Source organism: Macaca fascicularis, chromosome 2 (assembly GCF_037993035.2).
Source record: "Macaca fascicularis isolate 582-1 chromosome 2, T2T-MFA8v1.1".
NCBI classification, from domain to species: domain Eukaryota; kingdom Metazoa; phylum Chordata; class Mammalia; order Primates; family Cercopithecidae; genus Macaca; species Macaca fascicularis.
This window is the reverse complement of record NC_088376.1, coordinates 11,943,181-11,969,569: the sequence shown is the minus strand read 5'-3', so window position 1 is coordinate 11,969,569 and position 26,389 is coordinate 11,943,181. Positions and strand designations below refer to the sequence as shown.

At 42.0% G+C, this 26,389-nt stretch overlaps 1 protein-coding gene across 5 annotated transcripts in view; it reads left to right on the top strand.

Annotated features, from left to right (window-relative positions):
- STAC (SH3 and cysteine rich domain) overlaps window positions 1-26,389 on the top strand; it is a 170,236-nt gene that overhangs the window by 90,043 nt on the left and 53,804 nt on the right. For 2 of the 5 annotated variants that reach the window (XM_074030800.1, XM_005545470.4), the window contains exons 3-6: window positions 15,452-15,552; window positions 17,769-17,850; window positions 18,912-19,027; window positions 25,734-25,812. In XM_074030800.1, coding sequence (XP_073886901.1) covers window positions 15,452-15,552; window positions 17,769-17,850; window positions 18,912-19,027; window positions 25,734-25,812 — 378 coding nt within the window. The remainder of the gene's footprint in view (window positions 1-15,451; window positions 15,553-17,768; window positions 17,851-18,911; window positions 19,028-25,733; window positions 25,813-26,389) is intronic. The other 3 variants (XM_074030801.1, XM_074030802.1, XM_045387152.2) reach the window with 2 other exon arrangements.

Sequence of the window (26,389 nt, the reverse complement as noted above, 5' to 3'; positions counted from 1 at the left end):
GAGGCCGGAGAATGGCGTGAACCCGGGAGGCGGAGCTTGCAGTGAGCTGAGATCCGGCCACTGCACTCCAGCCTGGGTGACAGAGCGAGAGTCCGTCTCAAAAAAAAAAAAAGAATAGCTACTCCTGCTCACTTTTAGTGTCCAGTTGGATGTAAAATCTTTTTCCACCCCTTTACCTTAAGTTTATGTGAGTCCTTATGTGTTAGTTGAGTTTCCTGAAGACAGCAGAAACTTGCTTGGTAAATTCTAATCCATTCTCCCTGTATATTTTAAGTGGAGCATTTAGGTCATTTACATTCAATGTTGGTATTGAGATGTGAGGTGCTATTCTATTCATTGTGCTATTTGTTGCCTGAATACTTTATTCATTGTGTTATTGTTATATAGGTCCTGTGAGATTTATAATGTAAGTAGGTTCTATTTTTGGTGTATTTCAAGGATTTGTTTCAGGATTTAGAGCTCCTTTTAGCAGTTCTTGTAGTGCTGGCTTGGTAGTGGCAAATTCTCAGCATTCATTTGCCTGGGAAAGACTGTATCTTTCCTTCATTTATGAAGCTTAGTTTTGCTGGATACAAAATTTTTGACTGATAATTGCTTTGTTTAAGGAGGCTACAAATTGGACCTCTAAGAGGGTTGTATATTTCCAGAAATTTATCCATCTCCTCTAGCTTATAAGAGTTTGGCTGAGATTAATAATTTAATTTCAAAAACGTAGAATTGTTTTGTTTAAGGAGGCTACAAATTGGACCTCTAAGAGGGTTGTATATTTCCAGAAATTTATCCATCCCTTCTAGCTTATAAGAGTTTGGCTGAGATTAATAATTTAATTTCAAAAACATAGAAAAGATAAAACTATCCTAGATAGCAGTTTCAAAACTTTACTTTGATTATAGGTGTCAATTGGTAAAAGTATTGGTAGAGTCTGTGAATACGTAGGTTTGGTACAGGCTTAGTGACTTGATAAAAGTGTAGGTCATTTTTATAAGGTCATGAGTGATTGATTAAAGCAGGACACATTACTGGCAGCTGTTTAAGTCTGACAACACAAATTAAAACACTACTTGGTATGGTTTGGCTTTGTTTCCCCACCCAAATCCCGCCTCAAATTGTAGCCTCCATAATCCCCATGTGTCAAGGGTGGTACCAGGTGGATGTAATTTGATCATGGGAATAGTTTCACCCATGCTGTTCTCATGATAGTGAGTGAGTCTCATGAGATCTGATGGTTTTATAAGCATGTGTATTTCCCCTGCTTGTACTCACTTTGTCCTGCCACCCTGTAAAGAAGGTGCCTGCTTCTCGTTTGCTTTCTGCCATGATTGTAAGTTTCCTGAGGTCTCCTCAGCCCTGCAGAACTGTGAGTCAACTAAATCACTTTCCTTTAAAAATTATCCAGTCGGGTATTTCCTCACAGCAGTGTGAGAACAAACTAATACGCTACTATAGAAAAAGAAACATAGATCCTTTTCAAACCTGATATTACGAATTTGCTAATAATATTGTCTTTGTAATGTAATTATCTACTTATCTGCCCTTATATTTTAAACTCTTTGTCTTTGCTTTTGTTTTTCTTTATGTGTGATTCTGAAGAGGCACAATGCAAATGTTTGTATTAATATTAACATGTGTGAGTAGTGGTGTATACACAGGTAGATAATTGACTGTCTATGTTACTTTTGCTTTACTTAATGTAAATTAGTGAAGTTTATTTTGAAAATGTTCTATTGGAAAATTTTAAGAAACAATAATTTATACCAAAAGAATTGTCCTTTGTGAAGGTTGAACTCATTCAGGAGATAACTGACTCGTCATCTAACATCTCATAAGCTCTGAATAAAAAGTAAATCAGTGTTTTTAAAAAAAAAAAAAAAAAAAGAGTTTGGCTGAGAAATCTGCTGTTAATCTGATAGGTTTTCATTTATGGGTTATCTGATGCTTTTGCCTCACAGCTCTTAGGATTCTTTGCTTTGTCTTGACTCTAGATAACCTAACGACTATGTGCCTAGGCAATGATCTTTTTGTGATGAATTTCCCAGGTGTTCTTTGAGCTTCTTGTAAATGGATGTCTAGATATCTAGCAAGGCTAGGGAAGTTTTCCTCGATTATTCCCTCAAATATGTTTTCCAAACTTTTAGATTTCTCTTCTTCCCCAGGAACCCCAATTACTTTCAGGTTTGGATGTTTAACATAGTTCCAAACTTCTTGGAAGCTTTGTTCATTTTTTTAATTATTTTTTTCTTTTCCTTTGATGGATTGGGTTGATTCAAAAGCCTTGTCCTCAAGCTCTGAAATTCTTTCTTGTGCTTGTTTGATTCTATTACTGAGACTTTCCAGTGGATTTTGCATTTCTCTAAGTGTGTCCTTGATTTTTCAGTTGTGATTGTTTTTCATTTATGCTATCTATTTCACTGAACAATTTTCCATTCATATCTTCTATCATGTTTTTTATTTCTTTAAGTCGGAGTTTACCTTTCTCTGGTGCATCCTTGATTAGCTTAATAATTAACCTGAATATTTTTTCTGGCAATTCAGAGATTTTATCTTGGTTTGGATTTATTACTGGTGAGCTGTTACGATCTTTTGGAGGTGTTAAAGAACCTTGTTTTGTCATATTACCAGAATAGTTTTTCTGGTTCTTTCTCATTTGAGTAGGCTATGTCAAAGGAGAGATTTGGGATTCAAGGGCTGCTGTGAGATTCTTTTGCCCCATGGGGTGCTCCCTTGATGTGGTGTTCTCCTGTTTCCCCTAAGAATGGGGCTTCCTGAAAGCCAAACAGTAGTAATCATTTTTGCTTTTCTGGGTCTAGTCACCCAGCAGACCTACCGGGCTCCAAGCTGGTACTGGAGAATATCTGCAAATAGTCCTGTGATGTGATACATCTTCAGGTCTTTCAGCTATGGATTCCAGCACCTGCTCCAGTGGAGGTAGTTGGGGAGTGAAGCAGACTCTGTGATTCCTTGGTTATGTTTCTGTTTATTGCACTGGTTTTGTGTTGGTTGGCCTCCAGCCAGGAGGTGGCACTTTCGAGAGCACATCAGCTGTCATCAGTTTTTCATGTCTCAGGGAGTCTGTAGCAGTGATCCAGTTTCTTCAAAAGGTCTATGGATTCTCTCGGCCTTCCTGGTATGTGCCTGTGGTAGTTCTTGGAGGAAAAGTTCATGATACTAGTCCTGCCTCCTGTCTGCCATCTTTAAAATCTCCTATTTAAAATGCTATCAAAAATGACTGCAAATGATTTCTCCCAAGAGCCTGATCTTGCCAGATTTTGAAGTTCATGAAGTATGGCCAGAATTCTTGATTTGTTGCAAAAATTTTCACGTTACCTACTTTTATGTTTAAAGTGAACTTTTATAAAGCAAGGATCAACTTAATTGCTTATAAATTAATATATAAAGAAGGAATTTGGAAGCTGTTTATAATGGAGAGTAGAGTGCTGTATATAGACCTGTTGTATTAGTCCATTTTCACGCTGCTGATAAAGACATACCAGAAACTGGGAACAAAAAGAGGTTTAATTGGACTTACAGTTCCACATGGCTGGGGAGGCCTCAGAATCATGGCAGGAGGCAAAAGGCACTTCTTACATGGCAGCAACAAGAGAGCATGAGGAGGAAACAAAAGCAGAAACCCCTGATAAACCCATCAGTTCTCATGAGATTTATTCACTGTCACAAGAATAGCATGGGAAAGACCAGCCCCTGTATTTCAATTACCTCCCACTTGGTCCCTCCCACAACACATGGGAATTCTGGGAGATACAATTCAAGTTGAGATTTGGATGTGAGCACAGCCAAACCATATCATTCCACCCTTAACCCCTCCCAAATCTCATGTCCTCACATTTCAAAACCAATCATGCCTTCCCAACAGTCCCCCAAAGTCTTCATTCATTTCAGCATTAACCCAAAAGTCCACAGTTCAAAGTCTCATCTGAGACAAGGCAAGTCCCTTCCACCTATGAGCCTGTAAAACTAAAAGCAAGCTAGTTACTTCCTATAATGGGGGTACAGGTATTAGGTAAATACAGCTGTTCCAAATGGGAGAAATTGGCCAAAACAAAGGAGTTAAGGACCCATGCAAGTCCAAAATTCAGTGGGGCTGTCAAATTTTAAAGCTCCAAAATGATCTCCTTTGACTCCAGGTCTCATATCCAGGCCATGCTGATGCAAGAGGTGGGCTCCCATGGTCTTGGGCAGCTCTGCCCCTGTGGGTGTGCAGAGTACAGCCTCCCTCCCAGCTGCTTTCACAGGCTAGCGTTCAGTGTCTGCTGCTTTTCCAGGCACACCGTGCAAGCTGTCAGTGGATCTACCATTCTGGGGTCTGGAGGATGGTGGCCCTCTTCTCACAGCTCCACTAGGCAGTGCCCCAGTAGGGACTTTGTGTGGGACTCTGTGTGGAGGCTCCCACCCCACATTTCCCTTCTGCATTGCCCTAGCCAAGGTTCTCCATAAGGGCCCCGCCCCTGCAGCAAACTTTTGCCTACACATCCAGGCGTTTCCCTACATCTTCTGAAATCTAGGTGGAGGTTCCTAAACCTCAGTTCTTGACTTCTGTGCACCCACAGGCTCAACACCACATAGAAGCTGCCAAGGCTTGGGGCTTCCACCTTCTGAAGCCACAGCCCAAGCTCTACATTGGCCCCTTGCAGCCAGGCTGGAGTGACTGGGACATAGGGCACCAAGTCCCTAGCACAGGGGCCCTGGGCCCGGCCCACGAAACCACTTCTTCTTCCTGTGCCTCCAGGCCTATGATGGGAGGGGCTACCATGAAAACCTCTGATATGCCCTGGAGACATTTTCCCCTTGGTCTTGGGGATTAACATTCGGCTCCTTGCTACTTAAGCAAATTTCAGCAACCAGCTTGAATTTCTCCCCAGAAAATGGGTTTTTCTTTTCTATAGCATAGTGGGGCTGTACATTTTCTGAACTTTGATGCTGTTTCCCTTTTAAAACTGCATGCCTTTAACAGCACCCAAGTCACCTATTGAATGCTTTGCTGCTTAGAAACTTCTTCCGCCAGATACCCTAAATCATCTTTCTCAAGTTCAAAGTTCCACAGATCTCTAGGATGGAGGCAAAATGCCACTCAGTCACTTTGCTAAAATGTAACAAGAGTTACCTTTGCTCTAGTTCCCAACAAGTTCCTCATCTCCACCGGAGACCACCTCAGCCTGGATCTTATTATCCATATCAGCATTTTGGGCAAAGCCATTCAACAAGTCTTTAGGAAGTTCCAAACTTTCCCACCTTTTCTTGTCTTCTTCTGAGCCTTCCAAACTGTTCCAGCCTCTGCATATTATGCAGTTCCAAAGTCAGTTTCCACATCTTCAGGTATCTTTTCAACAATGCCCCACTCTACTGGTACCAATTTACTGTATTAGTCTGTTTTCATGCTGCTGATAAAGACGTACCTGAAACTGGAAACAAAAAGATGTTTAATTGGGCTTACAGTTCCACATGGCTCGGGAAGCTTCAGAATCATGGCCGGAGGCAAAAGGCACTTCTTACATGGCAGCGGCAAAAGAAAATGAGGAGGAAGCAAAAGCAGAAACCCCTGATTAACCATCAGATCTCATGACACTTCTTCACTATCACAAGAATATCACAGAAAAGACTGGCTGCATGATTCAGTTACCTCCCCCTGGGTCCCTCCCATGACACATGGGAATTCTGGGAGATACAATTCAAGTTGAGATTTGAGTGGGGGCACAGCCAAACCATATAACCTGTGCTTTATCTGAGGTCATGCCTGATCACAGGTGACATACCTGCATTAGCTATGTGCAGTTCAGCCTAAAGAATCTGGAAATCATGACCTCAGGAAAATCACTATGGGGAATTGCAGATGATACACCCTCTAGCCATCACACCACTTACTTTTGCAGGGAGATGTATGTTTTCCAAAGAGAGGGCCCCTTCATTTTCCCATTTTGTGCTCATGACAGCCTTTTTCAGATCTGCAGACTGAGACTCAGAGATCAAGTGCCTGGTTCAAAGTCTCAGAGCTGAATACTATTACCTAAGTTTTTTGATGCCTTAGGCATGACTTCTCCCACTCTGCCATGGTGTCTTTATAAGCTATATGTATGTACATACACATACATATTCATATATGAACACCCAAATATAATGTAATTTATACATAGAGGCTTTAAAAATTTGTAAAACTGCTATCCTACTTTTTTTACTTCTGTATTCCTACATTTGAACTTCGCCACCCTGGTTTCACTCTTTGAAGCTTTTAAAAGAATCAAACAAGCTGAGAACATTGCTTTTATTAAATAAAGACTATTCATCAATATCATTTTAAAAAACAAAAATAAGCCCCTGAATAGGTAGGTGTGTGACAAAACTAGAAACAGCAGCATACACTTACATGAGCTACTGCATCTGCACCCTTAACTTCTAATGTGTTAGTGATACAGCATGTAATCACCAGCTTGGAGGGCTTGGCAATAGTGTGTGCAGTGGGAGGAGCTCTATTTCCACACTTTCATGCTACATATTTTCAAAGGCCTATACTGGGCTGTAGCATATATACTGAGCTGTAAACCCTTATAGGAATCTATTATGGGTACCCACACCTACAGCAGCTGGCCACTCTGAAAATTCCTGTTCACATTTGTCAACTATGAGAGCCCATATATAACCCACCACAAATGTGATGAGAATCACATTTCTCTTCCAAAGAGGCAAATGTCTCTTCCAAAGAGGGTTTTGGGCCAGGATAGTTGCAGCCCCAGAATCTTCCAAGGAAAACTTTTGGCACCTGCAAACTCTTGCTACTTCTCTTTCAACCTCGTCCTCATTGACCATGGTTACATATACATATTTTAATTTTATCATTATCACAGACAGTGTTGAGAGAGCCACAGATGCCCTTTCACTTTCAGTGGAAGAAATCTAGACCAGATCAGAGTAGAGATCTGTCAGCGTGCAGATGGCTGGCAGAGGCAGCAAGGAGAAGGGAAGTGAGCCAGGCTTCAGAGTTGTGTAGACCCGGACCCTAGTCCTATTCCTGTCCTCACTAGCTGCATATTGTTGGGCCTTCATACGCAACCTGCAAAACTAAAGCAATGGAAATGCCACACAGACTGCTGAGATCATAAGAGGAGAGAAAATTTTCAATATTGAGCTGCACAGTCAGTGAATTATATACCCATCCCAACTCAACATTTATTCATTCTTTCCAATGAAGTTACCTATTATCCCTACTTCCCCTGTTATAATATTTTTATATAAAAAGTAATGTTCTTTTATTAATAAAGTGAGGAAGCATCCAGGAAATTGCCTAATGGTGCATAAGAGTTCAATCATTTTTAATTCCTTCCTACCTTTTCTCCTTCCTATTCAAATGTAAGAATACGAAGTAAAAAAGTAGAATCAGGATAAAAACTCAAGTTTCTGACTTCTCATACAATGGCTTTTCTCGTGTGTGTGTGTGTGTGTGTATGTGTGTTTGTATATTCACTGACAAACTCTTTGAAACTTAATTTGATGTTTTCCTCAATTCATTTTTTTCTTTCAAATTACCCTTTGTCTATATGAGAAGGGGAAAACTCATGTTCAGTGGCTCCATTTGGTTTAGCTAGCTTTACGTGACTTCAGAATCTTAGAAATTGTCCCCACATCATTACTTCACATCAAAGAGAAGTAGCATGTGAAAGTAATGAAAATACGTCACGTTATGTTTTTTTTTAATTCTGCTATGGAGCATTGACTTCTTCAAATCATCATGATTTCTTAGATTTTGAAGCCACAGGTTTCAATAATGGCACTAAGGATGTACAATTTATGCATTCCTTTGATTGTGGAACTCAATATTCCAAACATGTGATCATTCAGGCCATTATTTATGTTTAGTCAGTTGCCTTTGCATTGAATCACTACATAAAACTATGGCTAAATTGTTATGCTTCCACACTCCTATTATTACATGTGTCTAGGTATATGATGGCAGGCACTTCTGGGTCATACATGTGAGGTAAAAGCAGTAATAGAAGTCTGAAGCACCTGTCAGGATAACTAAGTGTTCACAGAGGCTGTCGTGGGTCACCCAGGGAGGCGAAAACTCATTCTATAAGGAGGAGGCAGAGGCCAACGCAAGCTATTAACAGGGAGAAGTCCACAAGCAAAATTAGAAAGGTCAAGAGGCACAGCTAACTTAGTTCTTGTCCAGATGGTTTTCAACATCTACTTTGAGGAGAGTAGGAGGATATGAAGAGCCAATAGCAGAGACAGAAAGAGTGATTCCCAGAATCAGCTTTCAGCCAGCCTCCTAGGTCAGGTAGGAGTCTGATGGAACAGTATCTGGCCTGCATTGCAAGGTGACCTGGGAGGTTGGAGAGTTCTGGAGGCAGTCATATTAGAACATTGGAATAAAAAGCAAGGCTAGCCAGCTGGGAGCCCATACATAAAGATCTGTAGGCAGACTCGAACCTGGTGATCATGCAGACCTCCAGGAGTCAGGGGCCACATAAAAAAGTCCAGCTCTTTCAATAGAATTAAAGGGGTGAAGCCCCAGTATCCTCTTAGCCTGGACATTTGTCCTGCCCAGGCCTGGGTAGACTAATCTTTCCTGATGGACAGTGATGTACTTTGTACCAAGCACTTCACTGACCACAGGGACCCAGAGGTAAAGAATCCACCATTTCATGTCAAGTCCCACATAACAGAAGAGGAGATGTCCTGTTGTTACAGGTGCTCTGAGACCCATGAGGGGACAGAGGAGAGTGGTGGGTTCTGCAGTTGTGGAGGGAGGGAGGATGTGTGTGCAGGAGGCTTTAGAAAGTACTTAGAGGTGGTTCATAGAAAGTAAGACTGTTTACCAGTCAAACGAGAAAGGCAGGGAAGGCAGCATGAGCAGCCTTCAAGAGGCATGACACAGCCACCCTTACCAGGAACCATAAATGATCTGATAAATCAAAGGAGGAACCCAAGGTATCATGTTGAAAATGAAGCAAGGAAAGTAGGGAGGGGTTGCATGGTGGAGAGCTGCTTTAGTGATCTCCATGAGATTCTATTTCTTCCTTGTGTTAGTGTATATTCAAGGGCAAACTGCTGATGAATAGAGCTAGCTGCATTATTAGTTTTGTTATAGCCTTCAGTTTAAAAGTACTGACTCTGTCGTCATTATTACTGTTTGCATCATCTTAGCCCTTAAATTCCTCTTGTCTGCCTTGGCACTGAAAATTACCCATTGCTTTTGCTCTCCTCTCTCCAGCTTTAAGACCCTCTTCTGTGACATGATCATTTGACCTTCTCTGGGCTCTGCACAACTCTTGATGCAGGTATCCCTCACAGGCTCCTCTCCCGGCCATGCCCCTGTACTGGTGGACATTGAGAGGAGTCCAATAGCTAAACCTGGAAAAGCAGAGGCCTAGAAAGTCTTTGGACTATCTTGCCTGTATTTACCTTAGAATCACTTATGGATATTTTATATAATCTAAGCAATATTTATGGACATTTCTATATGTGTAGTTACAGATTTTTTTAATTATTTTTCTTAAATCATGGTAAAGAGTCTTTTTTGTCTAATTTGTACTAATTTCATCAAATAAATTACAGGAGTAATTCTATACTTGTATAATCTGGAAGCAGACTAATTATTAACAAGAATTATAACTGTTGTTCATTGTTGATTTAAGTACTGTACTGATTACATTTCTTTTCTTATACAAGTTTATGTGTACTCATTCTCCAAATTATTTTTGTAGTTAAGTAATCTCAGTTGTAAATCACCATTTTATCCTGTTTTATCTTTAACTCTGACATTATATGAAATTGGATTGAGGATTAAGCAATGCCTCAATGGCAAAATCTTACCAAAATGAGTCCAGTCAATTATTTTACAGCTATATGTAATTAATTTCATTTTTTAAAAAAAGTAGATGCATGCCATTTAGTGTAGTAGGTTCAGCCACCAGCATTGAGAAAAGCTTTTCAATATTTTCTTCCAACATTTATGTACAGATGTCTTTGCGCTCCAATATTTGGCTCTCTGTGGACAGCTCACTTAAGCATAGTGGTAAATGATACCACGCTCATAAAACAGTGCACTGCCTATCTCCTAATCAGTGTTGTATTGGCTTGCATTGATCCATTCCAAACTCCATTTGAACATCATAACTAACATTTTTAATAATTTTCAGCTGTAACTTATAAAACCGTCTTAATTTAGCCCAGAACTTCAAATGCCTAGGGAAGAACTGATGACTTAGGTGATGAGCTAGCCCCATATTTTCCCAACATCTCCGTATCCCAAGAGCCACATCATTCTGAGGGATGACTTGACCCTGTTTCCAGAGACTTCATTTTTTTTACCTGCTTTTTGTTACAGTAGTTCATGAGAATAGTTTAAAGGCAGATGGTACTGAAAGTTCTACAACAGAAACTGTCTCATCCCAGATTCGCGTCTGAAAGGCAATCACTTTTGTCCTCTTTCATTGTTTCTTCTGTCATTTACTTCAGCACTTCTAAATGCTGTGCTTCTGCTGCTGTTTATTGACTTTGTTGACTTCCTGCTGCAGAAGATGAGGGCTCAGCTCTCACATCTCCAGCAACACCCCTTGTTTCTTTCTTCCTTGCTGTCACCTTCTACAGAGTCATATCACAGTCTTTGCTCCCTTACTTCCATCTTCCCAAGTAGTTTTATCACAATTTTGTGATACATGGCCAATTTATGCCCTATTGTGGCTATTGTTCACTTCTGATTCAAGTACTGTACATTTCTTACAATCTTACACAGATTTTATTTTTCCTCAAATTAAAAATTGCCTTTTTTACTTCCTGAACGTTTCATGTATCTATAATTATTTTTTTTCAAATGCCTTCACAGATTTATCAAATGCCATATCTATTACAGTATCAAAACCTCAAAGGTATCAATAAACTTTTTATTTTATTTTATTTTTTTATTGAGACGGAATCTCACTCTGTCACCTAGGCAGGAGAGCAGTGGTGCAGTCTCGGCTCACTCCAGCCTCTGTCTCCTGGGTTCAAGCGATTCTCATGCCTCAGTCTCCTGAATGACTGGGACTACAGGCAGGCGTAAACATGCCTGGCTAATTTTTGAATTTTTAGTAGAGATGGGTTTTTACCATGTTGGCCAGGCTGGTTTCAAACTTCTGACCTCAAATGATCTGCCCACCTCAGCTTCCCAAAGTGCTGGGATTACAGGCATGAACCACCACACCCGGCTAGTTCTTGAATTTGTTTTAGAGATGGAGTTTCACCATGTTGCCCAGGCTGGTCTCGAACTCTTGGCCTCAAACTCCTGGCCTCCACCCACCTTGGCCTCCCAAAGTATTGGGATTATATGCATGCACCACTGCATCTGGCTATCAATAAACTTTAAAGTGCTATTTTTTTCCAGGTCTGCTGGCTTACTTCTTCTTGACCCTCCAGTGTACGGGTACTGCAGAGTTATCATAGTGGAATACCGCTTACCTCTCCTCGGTGTCGGTTGTCAGTTCTTCTGTTATGTACTGGATCTGATATTTTCCTCTTTCTTGATTTAGTCCCTCATTTTTCTGAGTCATATTCTCTAGCAGTTTTCTAAGAAAACGTATGTGTAAAGTAAATATTCTGAATCCCTGAAGATAGGAAAATATCTTTATTCTACCTTCATACATGTTAATAATTTGGCTGGGCATAAAATTCTGGGTTGCAAATCTTTTTTTTCTCAGAAAATTTTAACAGCTTTTGAAATTTCATCTTCTTCTAGTTTCCAAGTTGTTACTGAGACATTCAGTCTCCCTATCATCTACTAAGTTGCTTACCATATCTCCACTTGCCTTTTATCTTCCAAATATGTTAAACTCTCATCTATTCTTGCTATTTCTTCCAATAACCTTGTTCTGTGTAGCATATGCTTTGTTTTTAAATTCCTGGACTATAATTTTAGTAGGGTGTTGGTAGGACTAAGTGGGAAATTTATATGATTGGTCCACCATTGTTTATCCAAAGTTCAGTGGCATCTTTGCTTCCAGGTATTTAAACCCACGCAATCCTTTTGCATACATTGTGATACTATTCTATTAAAAACTCTGACAGTAGATAGTACTAGTCCCATTTAATGATGTAGCTGAGGTTCCAGAAATACTAGTAGTTTCCTTAAATTTAAAGAGCCAGACTGAGACAGATTCCAATTTAAAACTATGTTTTTCCTACTCTATTCACACATAAGGGTCACTTGCAGCAATGACTTTGTGATGGTGGTCACTAGTGATAAAACAGGGCAGACCATGGCTTCTCCATATCTTGCTACAGTAAACTAATGCCACTGCTGTGATGTGAATTATTCCTTTGAACTATTCTCTGAGCTGCAGAATGAAAGCTTTCCTCTTCAGTCATTCCTGTTATCCCAGAATGGACATTGGAACATCAGAAACCAAATAATTGCTGGTGGTCTGGTTCATACAAAACAGTGTACTGTATAAGAACAGACATGGAAAACTGAAATCATGGTGTTGGGCCTGAGTAAAATACATATATTTTAACATATAATGATACTATTGCAGAGTCCAGCACACAATGAAATAACTTCCTCTTTGAAGCTTTTACTTAAATTCCCACATAGAGCACAAATAGCATTCTCTAATTTGAAAACGAAAAGTAAGTAATTACTTTCAAAGTCCAGTCTTTTGAAAGCACAGCAGTCTTTCAGCTAAGTAGTTATTCTCCAAAAGGAAAAGGGACTTTTCAGTGAGTGTTTATAAACAAGCATACATGCCCAATAATTTAGAGTGTGTTCATGTGTCACTTCAGCTTTCTGTGAAGTGACTATGACAGCAGACACACATCACGTGAAATGATGCCGCCCTGAAGAAAGTTTTCAGGTAATTTACCTCCTGAAGGGTTTCTAACTCTTTTCTCATTCAGGGGTTTGCCTGTTGCTTTTCCAGGTTGCATGCCAGGTTCTCACCCACGCTTACGTTATCATCCAGTTAGCCCCAACCTCATCTTCATGTAGGTTAAACAACCCAAAAAAAAGGAGGAAATATTTAGGACAAGCAATGAAAGAGTGAAACCAGGCAGGACCTTCTCCAACTTGGGGCAAATCTTATACCACTGGACCCTTAGGCATTTCATCTTTGAAATGAAATAATACAAATAGATCTTCAAGTTCCCCCTCTCAGCTCTTGAACACTATGTATGCATCGTTGATTAATCAGCTTCCACGAATTATCTCAAACCAGCCACCACATTGCTTCAGTTCATGAGTGACCATGAAAAAAATGTGTTCATTAATTTATTTAATGTATATTTATCAGGCGTCATGCTCAAGAGCTGGGAATATCGAGGCAAATTAACAGACACAGTCCTTAGCCTCATTGAGTTCATGGTCCAGAGGGAAAGGCAGACTAAAACAAACTTTCAAATAAATAATAATCATGATAAACGATGTGAAAGATAACCACAGAGTGTTGGGAGAAAAAGTAAGAGGAAAAGGATAATTTAGACAGGGGTGGGAAATGTTTTCAAGAAAGCTTCATTGAAATGCCAAGAGATCCACAGACTGAGGGGTTGCTAGCCAACTGAAGAGTGATGGAAACCGCATGCCAAGCATATGAAGCAGCATGTGTAGAGAGCTGAGGAATTAAAGAACTCGAGTATTCAAGGAACTATAAGAAGACCACATGGCTAAAGCATGGTGAGCAAGAGGGATTGGCCTGAGATCAAGTTAAAGGTGGGCTCCCAAAGCATGCAGAGCCTTGCCAGTAGGATGAGCACCTTATAATACAAGAAAGGCAGACAGAACCTGCTGAAAGATGTTTAAGCAAGAAATAGAGATGATTTGATTACATTTTAAAACATTACCCCAGCACTGCACACACATTGGGTTGGAGGAGGACAAAAACAGATGAAGCAGTGAGAGTGGCTAGATGGTGAGGCAATTGTGGAGAAGAGGGTGGATTTTGTAATCTTAGGACATCTTCACTTTGGGACCCTCACACAGATCTCACTTTGGGTCTGTGGTCAGCTGTGTTGTACAGAAGGGTATCTTGACTTCATGTCTCGCACTACATGGATGTATTCATTCCTGTATCTCCCCTCTAATGAGATTTACTTTGTTGAAATCCTGTTGTCTCTCCAGGTTGTCATCTTGGATAGCATTCGACATAATCCATATCTGATCCATGAGAATGACATATTTGTTGGACTCACCACCCCTTCTCCTAACAAGTTTTTGGAGTGCAGGCCCTGTTCATACAACTGTCTCCTCAGTAGACTGACAGGACCCCTGGCCACCTATGTCTCTTATTTTTAGGTTTTTCCAAGAATGGGTGTGGCCACAGCCGTATGTCCCACAGACTCACACAGGTCAAGCTGTTAAAATAGTCCCTTGAGACCCTCTCAGGACTGAGGAGAAAACAGAGCACCCCCCATCCTTCTCATCATGGTAAAGGAGGAGGGATAAGACTGATAGTGTCTCAACAACTCTGCAAGGAAATCCTCTCTGCACTACCTCACCTTTCTTCCTCTTTTCTAATACATGAGGTGCTTGTTCATCTAAGAGTGGCAACAATTCATTTGGGCACCTCTTTGAGACCTGCCTGGGAACCTACCCTCTTACTTTGGGATATCAGAGCAGATGGCACCTCTTGTCTTGCATTCTCTTGTCTTGGACTAGATGAAGGGAGAACACACCCATTTTAACATCCTGTCTTAACCTTTATCCAGCCACTTTCTGAAATAATGAACACCGGTGTGCAGCACCTGCCATCTTCCTGAAGCTCCCACACCCTGCCCTCTTCCTGGGCCTCCCAGTTCCTCTCCAGTGCTCCTGCCTTGGGCCTTTGTGCATGTAGCTACCAGGATGGCTCTCTGCCTTTTCTTCTCCGCCTTCTTTCTTCTCACTCCATGATAGCACCCTGTCCCAAGAAGCTAAGTGACTCACCTCAGCCACAATTTCATTATCATTCACATCCTCTTCCTCTTTCCCCAGGCTGGGGTTGGCATCTGATTAAGTCCTCTCTCCCCTTTTTAGAAGACTCTCAGCCCCACTCTCACACAGACCTGCCCTTCCCCCGAATCAATCATTTCCCTGAGAGTTTGTCCAACAGCTCAGATCTGGTGACAGAAAGAAGAAAATACGTGAAAGTTCAGGACTTGCACTACTCAGTAAGACACAGAAAAGTAGAACTGAGTAATCTACATGAAAAGCAAAGAAAATGGAATTTACTAGCTTGAATTGAGGGAACAAAGGACATGGAGGAGGCTTAGAGTTGCTGGAGTAGTGAATAGGAAAGATGGGGAGAAACCAGATGTAGGAGAAAGCAAAAGAGTCTACCATATATATTTTTTTTTTCCATTTTTAAAGCTTCATGAAAAAGTTGTAGGAAAGAATTACCTGGTTATAGAGGGAACCTTGTTTTCTGTGATTTTAGACTAATCAGCAGGAAAGGGCAGGTTGTATCCTAACCAAAGTTTGCCATGTGCCTGACAGGAACAAATGCTAAGCATGGACTGCGCTGCAAAGCCTGTAAGATGAGCATCCACCACAAGTGCACAGATGGCCTGGCATCCCAGCGGTGCATGGGCAAGCTGGTAAGGGCTTGTGCCAGGAGTGAGGCCCACACCTCCCTGCTAGGGCACTTGCCTGCTGCAGTCCTTCCCTGAAACCCTGAGCAAAGCACCCCAGAACTGGCTGCCAGCTTGGTTTCCTAATTGGCATCATCAGAAAACAAGGACAAGGAACTTTGTCAACCTAATCAACAGTGCCCCACCTTGAAAGGGAGTCACGGTCATTAATAGAGTGACCAACTTCTCCCAGGTTGGCACTTTCTCAGTTTTAATACTGAAAGTCCCACATCCTGGGACTGTTCAGGTTTTAAAAGTGAAAGTCGTGCATCTCAGGAACCCCCTAAGCCCCAGGCTAACTAATGGTTGGTCACCCTAGTGCTTTCCTGGTTGTCAGCTCAGTGGGTAGCAAGAGAGGATAAGAGCTAAGCCCACACAAAAGAGGAGAGAGTAATAAATATCAGCACCAATTTAACAGAATCATGTTGGCCAAACCAAGGGAGATTGAATGGCCCTTGAGATGGCTGATCATACCATCTCAGGAGGATGGGCTTCAGTCCTGGTGCCACATACTGATTAAGAAGCAATTCAAGTCTGGCACAATGGCTCACGCCTATAATCCCAGCAGTTGGGATACCAAGGTGGGTCGATCGCTTAAGCCCAGGAGTTCGAGACCAGCCTGGGCAACATGGTGAGACCCCCGTCTCTACAAAAATTTAAAAATTAGGCCGGGTGCGGTGGCTCACACCTGTAATCCCAGCGCTTTGGGAGGCCAAGGTGGGTGGATCACGAGGTCAGGAGATCGAGACCATCCTGGCTAACATGGTAAAACCCCGTCTCTACTGAAAATACAAAAAAAAAAAAAAAATAGCGGGATGTGGTGGTGGGCACCTGTAGTCCCAGCTACTCAGGAGGCTGAGGCAGGAGAATGGCATGAACCCAGGAGGTGGAGGTTGCAGTGAGCCAAGATCGTGCCACTGCACTCTAGCTTGGGCGACAGAGCGAAACTCTGTCTCAAAAAAAAAAAAAAAAAAAAAAAAAAAAAAATTTTAAAAATTAGCTGGGTGTGTTGGTGTGTGCCTGTAGTTTCAGTTACTCAGGAGGCTGAGATTAGAGGATCGCTTGAGCCCGGAAGGCAGAGGTTTCAGTAAGCCAGATTGCACAACTACACTCTAGCTTGAGTGACAGAGCTAGAACCTATCTCAAAAATTTTTTTTCAAAAAGCAATCCAGAGCAGAACACAAATTTGAGGGTATTTGAAACTAGGATGGCCAAAGGATTGTAAAAAGTACCAAGAATGTCTACCCTAGAGAATAATTAGACAGGACATCAACAGCTGTCTTCAAAAAATTTTAGGCCTAAAGTTTAGAAGAGTAACTCTATTGTCCTTTGAGGCTCCTGGGGAAAGGCCTAACATCAGTGGATACTAAGTCTTAGCGATAAAAGATCATGTCTTGCCTCTAAGGTTAGTGAATGCTCCTTCACCCTCTACCATCAGTGACAGTGTACTGACGAAGGACACCACTTTCCAGGAACATTACAGAGGATTCTGGAATTCTAGCAGGGACTGGGCCACCAAGTTCCCATCCAGTGGTGGCGTATAGTGAGTCCAGGTTCTTAGTTTATCTATTTACTCTGATTCGCAATGTCTCTTTTCTCAAACTTCTGCCTCCCCTGCTTCCCCTTCTCCTTCTCCAGTGGTGATTCCCATAAGCCAAGACAGACCATGAAGGAGAGGTCGGAAAAAGAGAGAACAGAATCCAGAACACAGAGCAAATGATTCTGGGTAAAGCTCTTCAGATATACAAGAGCTTTTAGGCCTCCCTCTGAGGTCTACTTACCCACGCCCAGGCCTTTCTTTTATTTATATTATTTTAACAAACCACAATAACAAACTGTGGTGAAATAGTATGTGGCAGTCCGCTTGTAATCCAGGAGGCAATGAGGATCTGGGATACAAAGGAGGCTGCAGTGCCCTGCAGAAGGAGGACAGGCAGGACTGGGGAGGTCAGGGCCAGGACCTTGTTTTCTGGATAGAATGTAACTTGCTTGTTGCCACTATTCCTCCCTGCCTCTGTGTCCCTGCTGGGGTTAAATTGTGGAATTATAGGATAAATCAGCATGTTAATGGGAGACAGGAGGGTGCTCCTGGAGAAACCAATTGGTTTTATTTAGGGAGCTCTTGTATGATTTTCTCCATCTCCCTTGACATTAACCCCTTGCCTTCCTCATTCTCTCTCCAGCCAAAAGGGTTTCGGCGTTACTACAGCTCCCCCTTGCTCATTCATGAACAGTTTGGCTGCATTAAAGAAGTTATGCCCATTGGTGAGTCGGGACATTGATGGGTTGAGTTGAGTTTGAAGCAGCAAAGTTAGTAATGGCTTCCTCCCAGGGCTGCAAAACCCGTGGGGTATCTCTGCGTACTTGTTTGGTGGCTGTTTGGGGTATGACTGTGTGTTCTGCTGGAAGGGAAACATAAAGTGGACCAAATTCTCCAGGAATTTTCATCCTTTCCCTGATGAAGCTCAGAAAACACCTAAGTCCCAAAGGCTTAGTAATCCCACCGTCAGCAACATGGTGAAGTGGAAAGAACACAGAGCATGGCATCCCCCAGACCAGACTCAAAGCCCAGCTCCCTATTGACAACTGCGTGTCTTTGAACAAGTTACTTGACCTGTCAACCCCCACAAAATGAGAACAGCAATTGCTGCGTTTCATAATTGCTATAAAAAATAAATATAGGTTATACACCAATGCTTAGTAGGAGCTCAGTGAATACATTATTCTCTAATGAAGATCAAAAGATACCCTATATTTATTGATAGCTTTGGCTTGGATTTCTTCTCTAACAATATTTTTCAGTTTACTTCTATTATTTTTTTTCTCTCTCTGAAAATCTTGCCATCTATTTTTGTTTTTTCAGGGGGGCAAGTTTTAAACTAGAAATTTGTAAATTAGAAAGCTTTCAATTAGAAATTAATGAGGCTCAGTAGTGACAAGTTATTTCTAAAACAGTTGCCTCCTACTGCAAACTTTGTGTCTCAAGGCTTTGTACCTTGGTGAGCACAGCCTCCCAGTAGAGGAAATAAAGCTGGTCCCTGTAAGAACCTGGAAATTAGAGAGGAGTAATGAAAGAGGAAATCCAGTCAGGAAGAATTTGGGAGCAGAGTACTAGTTGGTACATGGCAGGACCTGCAAACGGGAGCATGCTGCATGGGGGCGCATCTGTGAGGAACACTTGGCCATGAAAGCCCTGTCTACACAGAGGCTGAGGTCCTCTGCACAGAGCCTGCTTCTCAGGTGCTGTTCACCCAGGAGATGTGGTAAGCAGTTGGCTGGGTCCTCTCAGATGAGCTTCCTCAGATGAACTTTCTCTTCTGTTGCAGCCTGTGGCAATAAGGTGGACCCTGTCTACGAGACCCTCCGCTTCGGCACCTCCCTGGCCCAGAGGACAAAGAAGGGCAGCTCCGGCAGTGGCTCTGACTCACCTCACAGAACCTCTGTAATTATCCTCTTCCTTCCTCAGTTTGTCTATGGCGGTCCTGGGCAGAGTGGGCCTCAGGACTCCAGTATGGGGGATTCCACCTAACTGCCTCATGAGCACAGGTCTGCAGGGAGTCAGGCACCTGCCAAAGAGAAACCCAAAGTGTTTTGAGCCATTAAGGATTAACTTCCTGTTGTCAACACCCAGGGATTATTTTACTCTCCTGCCCAAAGACCATCCCCTTGGCCTCATGTTTCTTGACCCTTCCCGTGGACCCCCTCTCCTTTACCTTCCCACCAATATTAGATAACATATGAGTCAACACACATAAATGTTTGGCTCAAACAATGGTCAGGAACTTGGAAGTCCTGGCTATTTCCAGTTTTCCTTTTAGCTACATTCCAATTCAAAGACACAGCTATTTCTCACATCTTTTGTCTTTTCTCTGTAAGAGAGGGCACGCCTCTTGATTGCACACAAAACCTGCCCTCTCAACAGTACCTGAACTATGACTCTGTGGGACACTCACCCTTCCACGCACCTCTCCTAAGTTTCATCTGACTTACACTGACTGTCGCATTGCATCTCTGTGACCTGTTATCATCATCTTGTCTCTGGTTGTTTCAACCAGAATTTCCATAAATACTCCAAGATGCCATATAACTCTGCAGCCCAGGCTGAAAGCCACCATTCCTCCAGCAAAGAGGCAAGGACCTTCCAGTTCACATGGCCACTTAGGATAGCCAGCACCTAGTTACCAGTTCCATTGTTGCAGCCTCTGCTGGACTGGAAGCTTCCAGGCAAGACACAGATGAGCCTTCAAATGGTCTGCCCCACTGAGTCCTCTCAATATCAAGTGATTAGGTGGATTGTGGGAAGAGGGGCAGGGCACACGCCTGGGAGGGGTTCTCAGAGACCGAGTTGAAGCAGCTTCCTCATTGGGTGCAGGTGAAGCCACAAGATTGCAGGCAGGTGAATAGGAATGTAGGTCGGTAGGCAAGCAGGTAGGTTTATAGGTCCTCCGCCTGATGCCACTGAAAATAATTTTTACTCTTTTTCCTTACTGTGCGTAAAATTGATGTCAGATAGTTCTTTCTTCTACTCAGCTGGCAGACATGAATGAAGGGCCTACAGTTTACTAGCACTGTAGGGGACACAAAAGAAGAGGAAGACATAGCTTTGTACCCTTCGAATTCACAACTTATTTCTGAAGAAGAAATTTCAACAGCCAAGAAATTTGACAATGGTGGCCTTGTTTACCATTTTTTTAAAAATACACTTTTATATGTCTTATCCCATTTTATTAAGATTGAGAACGTAACAAACATGTGTTAAGGATATTATAGTGACTGTGTCATATGAATGTTGAAACATTTCATAGTAAAGATGAAAAATGTTTTGCTTCAGTAGACATTACCTCAAAGCAGTGAGGGGATAATGTGTGTCATTTTAAGATACCTGATTACCTCCTTAGGGAGGAGATCATTGTCATTTGGCATCCAAAAGATAATGCTAATTCTTTTACTGAAAGAAGGATAAAAATGGTGCTAATGTGATGAAAGTATACAAAGCATCCGTGGGTAGGATTTATATATAAATAAAGGCTGCTTAGGTTGGGTAACAATAATACACATAAAGTGTTTAGCACAGGGCCTGACATAATTGACACTCAATGAATGGCAATTGTTACTGTTCTTTATTTTAATTCACTCAAAAAAATTTTTTAGAGATGAAGTCTTGCTGTGTTGCCCAGGCTGGCCTCAAACTCCTGGAGTCAAACGATCCTCCTGCCTGAGTGTACTGAGTAGCTGGGATTACAGGTGCATGCCACTGAACCCAGCTGTTTCATTTTCATTACTCATCCAGGCCTTAACAGTGTTTTCTTTCAACCTGAGTTATTGTGAAGTTAAACAGGATGTAGTCCATTAACAAACAAGTATATTACCTGAGAAGGGCATTTCCCAGAGCCACTCATGCTTGGGCAGTGTTAGAAACCCCTGACTTACTCAAGGGTAACTTCCCTGTTCTGCTCAGCCCATGTCCTTCTCCGACGTGTCCTCCTGTAACTCCATAAGTTGGAGTGTTCCCAGGGGTCTGCTTTTCTTGGTCTTCTTATTCTACTTTCTTTTTGGTTGACCTCTGTCACATTCCTTTAGTTCAAGCACCACCTCTACACTGATGACTCCCTTAGATATTTCCTCTTGCCCAAGCACCGAACCAGTCCTACAGATATTGCAAAATCAGCAGATTCAGACTAAACTCATATTCCATTAGGGATTAGGTCCTATAATTCAAACCTCAGAAATAATATCAAAGATACCCTTAGTATTTATCACCAGTACTAGAGGTTTGAACCTCATAATCTCTCACTCAGATTATTATAAAGAAATAACTGTGCTACCCTTTTGAGCCTACCCTTAACAGTGCCCCCTGATTTATCAACCCTTAAAGAAAGGCTTTGCACAACTTCCCTAATTAAAATCCTCTATTAAGTTGCTTATGTCAGAACAACAATGCCCAAACTCTTAGGCATGGCATATGAGTCCTGTCATTACCCTAAAAACCCACTTTCCCCTGCACGCCCCAAGCCCTATAACATATCTATGACTCAGAACATGTTGCTCCACCGAGCTGAAATTTTTTAAGACCCACTCTATTTTTACACCAACAATGAACAGTTCCCAGACTGCCCCAAGCATGGTGAGTTGCTCCTCCCACAAGCCTTCAAGAATTCCTTTCTTAAGGAATATACATGATTGCATTGTACTCATCTGCTATTGTGTCGATTCCCTGAACAAATGCTGAGTATCTGGTGAGTATCTAGGTCCCGTTCCTTATTCATCTAATTACACCAGGGACTGACAGAGTGCCTGGCACATAGTGAATACTCAAGAAATGTGTGAAGAATGAGGAAGAATTAACAAGGAACTTTTGAAGACTGATCTCAGAATCCTCCGGGATCCACACAACACTTCCTTTCTCACACCCTAAGCTCTGGGCACAGTTTTCCATTTTCTGCATAGTCATGCTCTGTTCAGACATTCAAACTATCTCCACCTCTCTCAGACAACATCTCTCCAAGCTTCTGGGTCTGGTTGGGCACCTGCCTCTTCCCTGGTCCCCCGGAGCATCCAGTTCATTAATCCATTGGTTATCTATTGCTTGGTAATTTTCACTTTCCTGTTTGATTTTTCTCTCAATTTCCCAGTCCTCTCTTCAATTAGACTAACCTGCTTAAATGCAAGGACTCTTTTATTCACAGCTTTGTGTTTTCATTACTTTATACCAGTGATTCTCAAATGCTGGGGCATATCAGAATCCACTGGAGAACTTTGTAACAATATAAAGGCCCAGGTTCTGCCGGCCCTTCATAGAGTCAATACATATGTGATGAGTGCACGAATCAATGAATGAATGAGCACCCTCCTCAGTCAAAACTGCCTAAACTTCTATAATAGAAGGCTGGCAATGAGCTAAATCAGTGGTTCTCAGTGTGTGGTCTCTGGATCTACAGCATCAGCATCACCTGAAACTTGTTAGAAATGCAAATTTGGGTTTCTCTCTAGGAGCTGCAAAATCGGAAAATCTGATTTGGGGAGCCCAACAATTTCCATTTTTAAAAACCCTCCAGGTGATTCTGATGCACATTGAAGTTGGAGAATTACTGAGTTAAATTAAAAACTAAAGTTTGCTTCCAAATAAACCAGCCTCTGTCTCTCTCCTCTTCACCCTTGCTCTAACTCCCTCTCTGTGTGAACAGCATTTGAGTGACACACTTACAGTGGCCACAAGCCTGGATCTGAAGTTTGAAACCGAGATCCAAGAACGCTACTCATCTCCCTAATCCCACCTACCACATCGCATCTCCTTTCTCAGGGGAGTGAGGAGGGCCATTGCTGTCAATGAGTTGCTCCCCCAAAACCACACAGAGCTCACTCTCAGCCTGTAACGATCTCCCCTTACAAGGCAAGACTGTTTGTAGATGCCATCCAGCAGTCAAAGGAAAAGCACAAACACAACTGGTCAGGGTAGAGAGATCTCTGTCCCCTTTGACCAGCATTCTGAACAAGCCTTTCTCAAATCTTTGGTGAGAGCCGGGGGGTCATCTCACTTCAGTGCAAGCCTCTCCATGCTTGTGTGAGGCCGGCATTGATGGAAGGGCAACTGAAAAGTCAGCACACAGAGGCAATTGCGGAGAGACGGTTCCCCAGAGATGGCTCTGATCTATCTGCATGAGCAGTAGATGGCTGCTCCTGTGGTTCTGAGCTTTGCTGGACTATGACAAACAGACCTCCCTGGAAACATTCCATAGTAGGCAATGAACATGTCAGCCTCCTCATTTGGGGCTGATGCTGAGAAGTAGTAAGACCATCAGAAGGACAATTGGGGATGTCCAGTTTGCTTTCATCTCTAATATAGCTTTGTCTTTAGCAACATCTGGACCCTACAGACTGGTTTTAGGAGAAAAAAGCATAGTTTTCTGAATGTCAAAGGGATGTCCATTTATTTCCGTCCACTTATACTGGCACTGGTTCCACCAGTAGATATTTGTTGGAGTTTAGCTTTGTGAAGGCATTGTTCTGACAGCTGCAGGGAGACAAAGACAAACCAAATTGTACTTAAAGATCTGTCACTTCACCCTTTCCCCAAAGTCCAACTATCCTCAAAGGAAGAAAACAGAGACACAGATTGATTGGTACTTTAAAGTGATTTTGTTTCCTGCCTGCAGGTCAGTGATAATGAACTTCAGCATCCTGCATTTTTTTATTTATTTTATTTTTAGTATTTTTATGTCCTAAAGTTAACATATTCCTGCATAGCAAAGCTTTGTTCCACAGGTTTATTTTCTTACAGGGTTGCAGAGGCATTTGTCTTACATTGTTGAGAAGTCACTGCTTGGCTGTTTCCAAATTGTTATGTTTTTCTCAATGTACTTTCAAATGTTCTAAAATATAAAAGGCTTGATGGCTTTGGGAAGGCTAGAAGAAACCAAATTCAAACAACATTCTGGGAGTTAGTTGGCTAGTTTATGAGTAATCTTCAGTTTCGTAAGATTAAATTAACATAAGTGAAATTATCTACAAACCAACCTCTGTATAGAAATTGTGAGCTTCAAAAGGAGCAGGGCATGAGTGACTTAGAGACTCTGTGACTTTTTTTTTTCTTCTTTCTGCTATGTCATGAAAGTCACAGTGTTTGAAAAAAAATCTTAAAGCTAAATTGTAACAAAAATCAGTCTCTGGAGGGTGGTGCTAAAGAGCTCTAGAGCTGGCTAGGAGAGCTAAGAAGATAACTTGTTCCTCTCCCATAAGATATAAATAAATAGTTTTTAAAAATATGACTGTCAATCAGGCCAGGCACGGTGGCTCATGCCTATAATCCCAGCACTTTGGGAGGCTGAAGCAGGCAGATCACCTGAGGTCAGGAGTTCGAGATGAGCCTGGCCAACACGGTGAAATCCCGTCTCTACCAAAAATACAAAAATTAGCCAGGCATGGGGGTGCATACCTGTAATCCCAGCTACTTGAGAGGCTGAGGCACAAGAATCTCTTGAACCCAGGAAATGGAGCCGAGATCACACCACTGCACGCCAGCCTGGGCGACAGAGCAAGACTCCATCTCAAAAAAAAAAAAAAAAAACATAGATATGACTGTCCACAGAGGCCCCCTAAATTCCTCTTTTGAAGAGGATAGAGCCAGTTAGACAGAAACTGGGTCACGTGGCCCTTTGAAAGAGGCACTCAGTGGTATGCTAATAAACGTTTAACCACCAGGTCAGAGCTGGACCCTGATTTGTAGCGTTTGCCAATTCCATGGAGTAAAACTCCTGTGGTGATCCATTTCATGCCACCAGTGTGATAACCATGAGACTCTCACCAGCCCACGGAGATGCTTTAGCACACCAATGGATAAAGCACAATGCTTAAGAGCACGAGCTCTGGAGGCAACACCTGTGAGCCACAGCCCCAGCTCCACCATGTATTAACTGTGGGGCCTCAAATAGAGCTACCGATTCTCTCTGGGCTTCAGAGTCCTCTCTGAAAAATTGGTCCACCATAGGATTAACTTGGGGAATAAATGAGATGGTATCTATAAAGTCCTTAAAAACAGTACGTGGTAAATGATCAGGAACCATTAGCTATTTAGAGAGCTGTTATTGTTATTATTGTTGTTTTTGTTCTTGTTATTTCTGTAACCTAAGTGGAAGAACGATTGTGACTTACTTTAAAAAGAGAGTCAGGATACATATTATAATAACAATTAATTTTGCAGCAGTGGAAACAGTATTTAACTTGTACCTAAGTAGTGCATCTCTCCATAGTGCATCCCATTCTCTAAAACTATTATTTAAAACACCTGTAGAAAGAGCTAGCGTTTTATTGAAAATTTTAAGTGACAGGATATGGACAGGAATTCTGATTTCTCTCTGTTACCTATTCCTGTGAAGAAGCCTGGCTGTGGCCTGTGCTTCTAGACATTCATTCAACACTCACTGGGTACCTACCATCACCAAGCCTGAGCCTGCCATAGACACCTGAAGGGAGGTACAGTGCCCCCTAGTGGACAGAGCTTCTCCGAAGTTAGCCAAACAGCCACGACTGCAATCATTGGGTCCTTAGGTGTCATGCAAATTCTACCTAAGCTCTCTTACACCAAAATCTCTGCTCAATTGACCCACAGATATAACATTGCTCATCCCATGCTCTTTCCTCTTTCCTGCAAGACTTCAGATCTCGTGGAGGTTCCTGAGGAAGCCAATGGGCCAGGAGGCGGGTATGACCTAAGGAAACGCAGCAACAGCGGTGAGTGAGGGAGCTGGCACAGCACAAATGTGATCACATGAGTCAGGGTCAGTGGGCAGGTCAAGTTGATTTCCAGTCCCCTTGCTTTCTCTTCTCGCTTTGGAATTTAATCAGGGCAAGTGTTCAATGTTCTGGAGAGAATGTGAGCATTGTTTCTGGTGGATTTCAGTGATTTGCTCTAATATCTTCCTGAGTTCTATATCCTGAATTCTCATGCTTTATGAGAGTATATATACTCATATATATCATATATGTATATCATGATATCGCATATATATGATATACTATATAGCATATATATAATATCATATATATGATATATATGTATATAATGAGCTGTATTGGGGTTGAAGAGTCGCTTCCAGAACTTTTTGTGAATATGTCATTTCCTCCACTGAGCTAGATCCCATTAGCAAACCATACACAGAGAAGTTAATTTGTGCTACACCTTAGGTACCTGAAATCAAGTGGTGGTGGGGCCCAGGAGGGAAGTGTGGGTCTCACATTTGGCTCCTTCCCCAGCAGAGACAACTAAGAAGCTCAAAAAATTGATATGTACAATCCAACCAAACATTCT